This window comes from Papilio xuthus, unplaced genomic scaffold (assembly GCF_000836235.2).
Source record: "Papilio xuthus unplaced genomic scaffold, Pxut_1.1 DF828037.1, whole genome shotgun sequence".
Taxonomy (NCBI): Eukaryota; Metazoa; Arthropoda; class Insecta; order Lepidoptera; family Papilionidae; genus Papilio; species Papilio xuthus.
In genome coordinates this window covers 454,626-466,215 of record NW_013530612.1, presented here as the reverse complement: position 1 = coordinate 466,215, position 11,590 = coordinate 454,626, and the positions used below count along the sequence as shown (strand labels likewise).

The following is an 11,590-nucleotide window of genomic DNA, read 5'->3' as shown; positions in this document are numbered from 1 at the left end:
CATCCTGTATATCCAAGGGGTAAAAAAACATCGTTAATAAAATTCTTTTACTTACAATAATTATCTGAAAAGTAGGAAAATAAATTTAATAGAACAAATTCAATATTTTAAAAATACAAATATGAATAAATTAGAAATTTATTAAGAAACTTTTAACAAATGAAAAAATTGCGAGAAACAATTGTTTACGTCAAAGGCATTTACACTCTGGATTTAAAACACTTTAAATGAAACAGCCAAAGTCGAAATAATATCACCACAGACAAACTAAGAGAGCGTCGGTGGCTCAGTGGTCAAGCACTTGACAAGCAAACTACAGGTCCTGGGTTCGAATCCCGCCATGTACCAATGTTTTTATATTCCCGATTTACATATGTACATTTATCCTACGTTGTTACGATGAAGGAAAACATCGTGATGCTGCACATATCTGAGAAATTCAAAGATATGTGTGTATTAGGCCATAGTCAACCCGCACTTGGCCAGCGTGGTTGACTATGGCCTAATCACCCTTAACTTAGGGTAGGCTCCGAGCCCCTCAGTGGGGTATAGTGAGCAGATGATGTTGAGACAAACTACATTATTTATCGCTAAAAATCAAAGCAAATAATCTATATATATAAAAGAAAGTCGTGTTAGTTACACTCTTTATAACTCAAGAACGGCTTTACCTATATGCCTGAAAATTGGTGAGGAGGTAGCTTAGAGCCAGGAGACGGACATAGGATACTATTTATTCATTGGTTTCGAATTTATGTCTTGAGGAATTGCTTTTTACTTAACTTATCTATATATTAAGTTATACGCGTATTAAGTTGTTATAAGTACACGCGGACGGAGTCGCGGGCGACAGCTAGTTTCTAATAAAACACAACACAATTTTTCAAATCGGTTCAGTAGTAACGAAGTCAATACAATTTAAGCAATCAAATCTTTCTCTTTGTTTTATTAATTGTTGCCCGCGACTCCGTTCGCGCGAAATTAAAAAAACATAGTATGTTCTATATGTATGCCAAATTTCATCAAGATCCGTTCAATCGTTCTGCAGTCATTCAAACAAACATACATCTAAACATTCGCATTTATAATATTAGTAAAATGTACTTACGCCAGAGTTCGTTAGCCAGCACAGCTTGATCTGGTGAAGGTAAGGAGTAAATGTATCCAATCTGACATGGGTTCCAGTGGTCACAAACCTCGTGATCAGGGTCTAATTCGGTTACGAATTTATACGTCTGAAAAAAAAAACATAACCTCAAAATTTTTATATTAAATTTAAAAAATTACACTATTAGTTTCATATTAGGACTAGATATTTCCCTTGATTCTGTCTGCGCGGAACTAACAAAACTTTAGCAGACTATGTGTTCTTCCAGACTATGTTTTACATATAGCAAATTTCAACGGAATCCGTACATCCGTACTGGATATATTATACCTTCAAACATCCATCTAAGCATTCACTTAACTTACTAATATTATAAATGCGAATGTTTAGATTTATGTTTGTTTCAAGATATCTCCAGAACAACTCCATGGATCTTGCTGAAATTTGTCATACATATAGAACATAGTCTGGAAGAACACATAGACTACTAATTTATTTTTAATTCTACGCCTGAAGTCGCGAGTGACAGGTTATAATATTATTAAGAATGCTTACTCGATCTGGATAATATCTGTAATGAACAACGACATCGTCCGTGTCCTCCAAAGCACATTTGGCGCTAGTGTAGTTGAGTGAAGTTCGCTCTATTGGCGCGCAACCAATCACAGTAGAGCCATTGCGCGGGAGATCTGGTCCTTCAATCTTATGTCCTTTAAGGTTATGTCAAATTAATTAAAAAAGGAAAATTGCTCGGCTTTATTATAACTTTGGGAGATAATAATCATAGCGATTGTGGCTCAGTGGCGAAGCTAGTGTATCCTCCGTCTTACGGTGAAGGAAAACATCGTGATGCTGCACATATCTGACAAACTCATACATATGTGTGAAGTCTTGCACTGGACCAGCATTCACTATCACATAGTCTTACTTAGGGTACACTCCGAGATCCTCAGTGGGGATATATAGTGAGCTAATGATGAATCAAAGGAAGAAAATTAGTCAATGGTCCTAGCAACGAATATTTGTGATAAGCGCCTTCGAATCAATTATATCAAAATTAGTAAGAGATTTTTGATATATTTTTCTAACAGGCGCTGCGTAAATTTTAATAGAAATTTTTGTTACGACCATACATTAGAACATAGTCCTTCCTCTTAGTAAATTAGTTTTCTTTAAGTATATTTAGTATTAGAAATCTACTAAGTATCTGCCTTAGTGATTAATTATCTACTTTTAGACATAAATCGATAGAATTAGTTACAAAGTCAAGTGTCAGATGTAGTGAGGGAACATAAACGTTGACATTTTAATAAGGCTAGTGTTGCGTCACACCGGCACATCGGATTTTCTTCCTAACACTACTTAATGTCTTTATACAGTCGAAACCCCAATAGCCTTGTATTTTAGTAAGAATGGTTTAAATAATAGCAACTTAAAAAACTGTGCTATTTAAAAATAGATTTAGCTTTTTTTTATATCGTAAGATGGCAAACAAGCGAGCGGCCACCTGAAATCGCTGAAATAGCGAAGTGATCGTTGCCCATAGACATATGCATATGCGTTGCCTACCTTTAATCGACGGAGAAGAGGATGCACAGAAAGAAAATATCTTCCCTTTCCATGTATCCTCTCATCCGGAAAGTCCACTTCCGCTTCCCATCCTTTCCTTATAAGCAAAAGGGTGGGAAAGAGGACTAAATTAGGCTTCCGGGACGCACACTCATCAGGCAAATCGCGGAATTACTTCCACTTGAGACGTGTCTTCTGTGTGGTCGTGGTAATTCACTGAGCGAGGACAATTCGTGTGAAGATGTTAAAGCGGGCACTACCACTGTTATAAAAGAAGCTGTATACTTACTATTACAAAAGAAGTACTTATTCTCAGCCACATAAAGGTCTTTATCCTCTGCACTGAGACATGAGTCGTACATAACTTGAGCTGGTTCTATTTCGTCTTCACACATCAATACCCCAGTACCGTCAGGTTCTTTTGGAGCGCGGTTTGCTGGACAACGGTACATAAGACCTAAAAGTTTTAAAAACGAGGTTGTATACAATTTTACCTATACTGGCTATCACGACTCCGTAGTAAATTAAAAGAACAAAACTTAATTAGTAGTCTTAATTGTTCTTCCAGACTATGTTCTACATCTATGACAAATTTTATCGAGATCCATGTAATCGTTCTGGAGATACCTTCTAACAAACATTCATCTAAACATTCGCATTTATAATATTAGTAAGAAGTTGGCACCGTTTAGTTTCAAGTCAATCGGAGCTACTTTAGAATGATTGGGACTTAATAGTCGCAGTCCGACTCTCACATTTTTATATCTGTATATAAATCAATTGCTGTTCGTTAGTCTCGCTAAAACTCGAGAACTGAACGGATTTATATTATCTTGGTTTTAAAATGTTCGTGGAAGTTAAGGAAAGGTTTAAAAGGTGAGAAAAATTCGAATAGTTACTAGGAACTAATATTTTTTTTCATTTCACGCAGACGTAGTCGCGGGCGACAGCTAGTTTATAACAATGTATTATATAAAAGTTGAAACAATTTGTAGCATTCGTTGTGTTATAGCTCGTTCACGTACCGACACGTGTTGCCGGTCCAAAGGTCTGACATCTACTGACGTCCACTCTCCGGCATGTACTTATGGCGTATACGCTCGAGACAAACAACACCACGTTACATACACTACACAATTTAATTACCTTTACGAATAATAAGTGGTGGTTTATTTCTTATCTCAGCAATAGTGACGCCTTTCTCCCCATTCTGTATTGCCGTCATAATACGACGGTATAAAGTCGTACGACGTTCTTGTTCCGCTATAATGTAAGGTAACAACTCTTCTGATAATACGTCTACTTTCTTCTTTGCTTCTGCGTTTATCTGACAAATAAAAATCTCATTTAACAGTGGTAGAGCTCGCTTTAACATCTTCGCACGAATTGTCCCGGCTCGCTCAGTGAAATACCACGACCACACAGAAGACAGGCGTCAAGTGGAAGCGATTCCGCGTTTCGTCTGATGAGTGTGCGTCCTGGTGGTCTAATTTAGTCCTTTTTCCCTTCCTACCCTTTTTCTTATAACGAAAGGATGTGAAGTGGAACTGGGCTTTCCGGATGAGAGGATGCATGGAAAGGGAAGATATTTTCTTTCGGTGCATCCTCTCCTCCGTCGATTAAAGGTAGGCAACGCATATGCAATTGCATATGAATATGGGCAACGGTAACTTCGCTATTTCATCGATTTCAGGTGGCCGCTCGCTCGTTTGCCGCCGTATCATATTAAAAAAACCTTAATCACCAATTCAGTATGGGGTTAGACAAAGTGCAATCACTACGACGCGATTCCATAACTTCAAATATTTATAAAACTGACAATAACTTTGGATATATGTCACGTGATTGTCACGCGTCAGTTTCGTACATTTTTGAAAGTTATGGATTCACTGCGGAGCAAATGCACTTTGCTCCGAGGATTATTATAAATGGATAGGCGATGGCTTGGAAATGACAGCTTTTGTTACGTTCTAATAACACACTTCAAGATAAGCGTAAAATACGATAAGCGATGTAGCAATTCGAAAGTCAAAAATATATAGAAGTGACCATAAGTATATGTTAATTGCATGTCACGTATTTTTCCTATACATTTTGACACATTTTGTGTATTCTATTAGCTATAAAATATGAAATACATTGTTTAGCTTCGCTATTGTTACGTGACAGTTCTATTAGTATGAATACATACCACCGATACAAACTTATGCCATCAGTGTTAATATGGTCATAATCAAATAAGCACAAAATAGTACGTCTTATAGCCAGTCCATTATAGAGGTTTGCGAGGTTCAATCGCATTTATTTTGACAGGTTCATTGCAATTGTTTTAGGTTATTATTTAGTAGGGATTTTCAAAGTGGATCACGTTGACCCCCAGTGATTTTCGGAGCCGGTGGGGGTATACAATGGGGGTATAAAGTCGAGGGGTAATGTTTCCTTGTATTTTTAGATTTTATTCGTACTTACCCGATCTGCATCCTTGTTGAATTTTATACCGGTGCCATCCTTTAGGAATAAAATTTAACTTTGAGTAAATAGAAAAAAATAAAATTCAGATAAGTAAATGATCTAGACCGATCTATTTCGGCTTGTTTTATCTAGACCTACTTATACTGTTTTACCTCCACATTTATATGTAAAGTTCTTGTACGATTTTCATCATAATTATCTTTTGCGGAATAAAAAAAATAGTAGTCTATGTGTTCTTCCAGACTATAACTGACACTTCTACATTTATGGCAAATTTCATCGAGATTCATACAGCCATTTTGGAGATATCTTCTAACAAAAATCCTTTCAAAAATTTGCACTGTTTTCCCGCCGTAACAAAGTACTGACAAAGAAACGTCAAAAATACATGGCGGCAATTAAGATATTTTAATTTTATAATTATTTTGTTTTATTTATAACCTAAATTAATAAATGTAGCTAATATAAGAAAGTGTTTTAGGAAATATTTGGGTATTATTCGAATTTGTATAAATTGTAGTTTGTTTATGGTGTAAAGTTTAAATAGAATAGACAAAGATACTAACCACAGCTTGCCTCCTGACAATATTAGCGAGGTATCTACCTCTCCGTGTAGCAGGTAGGAGCACACTACCCGCTTGGACGTCTTCACCTCCCTACAATAAAGAATTTCTAACCATCTACCCATACATTTTCTAACCTATGAGTTTCACTGCAGGAGGCGTACAAAAACTTAATACATCACTTTCTTAAATAATACGACACATTTTAAAAACACAAGGACTTCGTGAACCCATGATTTTTATCAGCTGTTGCCCGTAACTTCGTCCAAGCAAAATTCAAACTAATTATAACATGGCCGCGTACAACTACCTTCCTGTTAAACGTCAAAATCGGTCCACCCGTTCCGTTTACCCGAAACAAACGCTTTGCGGACAGATAGATAAAATTTAAAGAAGGTATTTGCTATAATCATCCGTATCTTTAAAAAAAAAGACAGCAAATGGGGGAAATCTTTAAAAACTTTACATATTTATTATTTACAAGCTGTTGCTCGTGGCGTGGGATTTAAAAAAAACTTAATAAATAGCCTATATGTTCTTCCAGACTATGTTCTACATCTATGACAAATTCCCGCGTGATCCATTGCAGTCGTTCTAGAGATATCTTCTAACATACATCTAAACATTCGTATATAAGTAAGATTACTTACCGGTGTATAAGGACATGTTATATAATGAAATAAATAAAATAAAATAAATAAAACGACTTTCATATCTGAACTGGTCGAAAACTGTACACAAATAGTTGTATAAAAAAACCTAACATTCAACAAACTAACGAATCAATTAATATAGTTTTATAGTTTGCTTTCTTTATGTACTAATTATCAATTTATTTTAATCTATACAAGGTATTAATTAAAATATATCGAGTAGAAACCTTTTTTTTAATAACATAACGTGGCAAACGAGCGAGCGGCCACCTGAAATCGTTGAAACAGCGAAGTAACCTTTGCCCATAGACATACGCAATTGCATATGCGTTGCCTACCTTTAATCGACGGAGGAGAGGATGCACAGAAAGAAAAAATAATTTCCCTTTCCATGCATCCTCTCATCCGGAAAGTCCACTTCCACTTCCCATCTTTTCCTAATAAGAAAAAGGATGGGAAGGGAAAGAGGAGTAAATTAGGCCTCCGGGACGCACACACATCAGACAAAACGCGGAATTGCTTCCACTTGACGCCTGTCTTCTGTGTGGTCGTGGTATTTCTTTTTTTTAATTTTAAAGATAAATTAAAAAAATATTGCGACGAATATCTTTCTACAGTGTGTCTATTTAGGATAGATTAGTTTGACATCTGACGCCTATAAAATATCTAATTAATTTAGTATGAGGATTAATGTTGTACTTAATGTACGGTTGTCATAGTGTCGGACCACGCAACGAATATCTGTGAACTATCTAAAATCGGTCTTGTAATAAGATTCTTGCAATCTGCAGGTCCTGGGTTCGAATCCCGCCGTGTACCAATATTTTTTTCGATTTCTGATTTACATATGTACATTTATCCTATGTTGTTACGGTGAAGGAAAACATCGTGATGCTGCACATATCTGAGAAATTTAAAGATATGTGTGAAGTCAACCCGCACTTGACCAGCGTGGTTGACTATGGCCCAATCACTCTTAACTTAGGGTAGGCTCCGAGCCTCTCGGTGGGGACGTGTAGTGAGCTGATGATGGATTTTCACTTATTCAAGTTCGACAATTCCCATATAACTAGGTAAATGAAAGATCTTTGTGATGAATAATATTTTAATATATTAGAATTAAATGTCTACATTTTAATTAATATAAACATATTATAGTTTACAAATATTTACCAGCCTTTTAAATAAAAATTACAGTAATAGTAACCTAAAGAAAAATACAAGGTACAGGATTGCCAACTGTAAAAAAAAATATTCCAGAAATTTCTCGAATGTCATATTTTTAATTTCCGTAACTTTGTCCCATCAAAGGGATAGACATTTTCATTTCTTTTTGTTGAATACAATTTTATTAGTATAAAAAAGCCTAGGAAGTTTGTTGAAGTTTTTAAAAACTAGCAGTCGCCCGCGACTCTGTCCGTAAAACATAATTAGTAGTCTTATGCGTTCTTCCAGACTATGTTCTACATGTATGCAAAATTTCATTGAGATCCGTTCAGACGTTCTGGACATTCAAACATCGATCCATCTAAACATTCGCATTTATAATATTAGTAAGTTTATTACAATTTTTGAGTTTTCTGGAACATTCTTTTCATAACTTAGTTTAATATGGCAAGATTCTTTTGTCGCAATATGAACACGTACACATTTTAAACATTTTGAGACATTTTCGGTATGAATTTGTACATACATATGTCAATTTCATTGTGACCGAGTTATGTATCCAACACAAGGCAACATAAATCTTCAAAACCCGGAGATTTTAATCGCTTATAATACACTAGTTGTCGCCCTCTACTCCGTCCGCCCGGAATTAAAAAAACAAGTAGCCTATGTGTTCTTCCAGATCATTCTCTACATATATGCGAAATTTCAACGAGATCCGTTGAAACGTTCCCGGGATATATTCAAACAAACATCCATCCAAACATATTATAATATTAGTAAGATTATAAATGTAACAGTGGTATAACCCGCTTTAACATCTTCGCACGAATTGGCTCGCCCGGTGAAATATCACGACCACACAGAAGACAGGCGTCAAGTGAAAGCAATGCCGCGTACAGTCTGATGAGTGTGCGTCCCGGAGGCCTTATTTAGTCCCATTTCCCTTCCCACCCTTTTTCTTATAAGGAAAGGATGGGAAGTGGAAGTGGACTTTCCGGATGAGAGGATGCATGGGACGCACATTCATCAGACGAAACGCGGAATTGCTTCCATTGCTTTGCTGTCTTCTGTGTGGTCGTGGTATTTCACCGGACGAGCTGGGCCAATTCGTGCGAAGATGTTAAAGCGGGCTCTACCACTGTTAAACTGTTGTGTGTACGGAGCAAGGATACAGTACAATATTACTTTCAAACGTGTAGGTTACCTTGTAAGGGATTCAGTGTGAATCAGTCTGTTTTTCTTGTAATTAAATTAACAAGATTTGATAACTTCCTTTAAGCCTATATGTTTTTATTATGTAAAAATTTAATTTGAGAGCTAATTATATAATACACTACGTAAATAATAAATTACAATTGGCATTTCAATCGAATTAAATAAATACGTCAAACGTCAAACATGGCGGCCGTAACGAAATTTGACGTTTGTTTTTTTTTTATCAAAAATTGTGAAAAGGTAATTAGTTATTGTAAAATATAGGTAACTAATATTATATAAAAAAAGTTCAAAGTATTTTACCCAGAAATATTAAAATGGTTTGTCTATAGTGAAAAGTCTTTGATTCGATACTAATAAATACAAGATTTAATGGATTTAAAAAAAAATACCCAAATATTTTTTCATACAATTCAAAACTTTTTTGACAATAGATAAATAAAAAAAAATGTACATATTTCTGGAAACATTACATTTACATACTAAAGCAATCAATTCACAATTCGACTTCATAAATATGGATATATTAAAAAATAATCCAATCCACAATTTAACGTTCATTTATCACGTAACTGAGATAAAATTCATATTCACGATTTAAAAAAAAAAAACTTATTAGCACACTCAATTATTGCTCAATGAGTTTTCATACTAAAAAATCAAATAATCACTTAAATTTAGTACAGATTATCTCACTCTGAGTACTGATTATTCAATCATCAATATTACCATACAATACCTTACAATCTGGTCGCTCTAATAAAAACTGTTGAACACCTTCAGCCGTCACTCTCGTACCTCTAAAATCTACAAACTCCAAGAAAGGCGCTGCAGTCGCCAAATGTACTAAACTCCTATCAGTTATATTTGTATATCCAACCATCGACAATGATCTTAAATTAGATCTTGCTGGTCTAGCTGGTGATACACCTTCAAACCTAACAGGACCGTTAGGACCGAAATTCACATACGTAATGTTTTCACCATCAGCCCTACCAAACTGTCTGACAGACGTATCCGTTACTAACGCGACAGTTTGTAATCTACCGGTTGGATTTAAAAATGTTATCTGATCTGAAAATACAGACGGAAAATTGGGTCTAGGTTCAACATTAGGCGTATTAAAATTGACATATAAAGCTCTATGGATTGGATTCTCATCTTCCTCTGGATCTCTATTCCTTCTCAAACATATAAAACCTCTGACATGTCTAGATCTTTCCCAAGATGTACTAGCACCATCGTTAACTTCATTTTCTGATTCTTTCTTATCTCTATCTTCTATTCTCTTACTCTTCTTTTTACCATTCACTTTATGTTCCTTTGAACCTTCATAGCTTCCGTTTTCGACAGCTCCTGCACTATCTTCTGAATCGCTGTCCTTTTTACTCTTGTCTTTCTTTTTATCACCATCTTTCGTCTCATCTGTTTTTCTAGATTTAGAGCAGGATGGTACATCTTTATTCACATCCGCGTCCCCACTACCATCTTCCTGTTTTCTCTTTTTTGTCTTCTTCTCTTTTTCTTGTCTCTTCTTTGTTAAATATGCTGTACAGTTCTCATCCGTCGTTGTGTCATCTGAATCACTGTCTGTGCTGAAATTATTTAATATTCCACAATTTTCGCTACGATCACGTTGATATTAAACAAGCTATCGCCCGCGATTCCGTCTGCGCGGAATTAAAAAAAAACTTAGAAGTCTGTGTTCTTCCAGACTATGTTCTACATCTATGTTAAATTTCAGCAAGATTTATGCAATCGTTCTGGAGATACCTTCTAACAAACATACATCTTACTAATATTATAAATGCGAATGTTTAGATGTTTGTTAGAAGGTATTTCCAGAACTGCTGTATGGATCTCGATGAAATTTGTCATACATATAGAACATAGTCTGGAAGAACACATAGACTACCAAATTTTTAATTTCACGCGAACGTAATCGCGGGCGATAGCTAGTATACGATAAATCGTATTTTAAAATTCAGAATATAAGTCGAAATTACTAAACTATCGTCTCTAGAAATTTTCAAACAAATATCTCTATGAAGAAAGTCAAATGTGTGAAGTCTTGCACTGGACCAGCATTCACTATCACATACTCTCACTTAGGGTAGATTCTACCCTAAGTGGAGTACAGTGAGCTGATGATGTTTTTTTTAAACAGATAGCAGATATTTGTTAATTCACTAATATTTCTTGTCTCCAACTAAGCATATCTTGTGTTATGGTTTCCAATAGTCGAATATCGGGATTCGAACCCCCGACCTCATGATCGGAAATCCGTACCCTTAACCATTAGGCTATTGGCACTCTGAAATAAATTAAATAACTTCACTTACAATGTATAAGGATCATTACAGTCTTTTCGTTCAAGGTCAGTATCTCGTTCAACAATATGTTTCTTGAAGAAATCCGGTTCCTGCCAACAATATATATATTTATATATTTTTATTAACATATATACCAATCCTAATTGTATGTTTAGTTATTACATTTCTAGTTCTATATGTAACTGATTGAAAAAAATCTAGGCACCCCATAAAAGTTGCCGTAACCCATTCTTTATTTACTCCCTGAAACCATAAAACTGAGACCGCAAGTCTTTATCTATCCAAAAATTATAATATTTAATAAGATCCCCAGTTTTTATATAAGCTCTAAAAGTATAAAACTAAGACTTCGATATCTTTATCTACCCGAAAACTTTAATCCTAAGACCCCTAGTTTTTATCTACCTCTTAAACGCGTACTACTAAGACCCCCAATCTTTATCTACCTCTTAAACGCGTAATACTAAGACCCCCAATCTTTATCTACCTCTTAAACGCGTAATACTA

The 11,590-nt window shown here is 35.3% G+C and overlaps 1 protein-coding gene across 1 annotated transcript in view; it reads right to left on the bottom strand.

The window, feature by feature from the left end:
* Positions 1 to 9,231: 9,231 nt before the first annotated feature.
* LOC106114741 (uncharacterized) overlaps positions 9,232 to 11,590 on the bottom strand; it is a 9,263-nt gene continuing 6,904 nt past the window's right edge. The window contains exons 10-11 of the mRNA XM_013308058.1: positions 11,093 to 11,172; positions 9,232 to 10,345 (exon numbers count right to left, since the gene is read on the bottom strand). Of these exons, the coding sequence (XP_013163512.1) occupies positions 9,463 to 10,345; positions 11,093 to 11,172 (963 nt within the window). The 3' untranslated portion in view covers positions 9,232 to 9,462. The remainder of the gene's footprint in view (positions 10,346 to 11,092; positions 11,173 to 11,590) is intronic.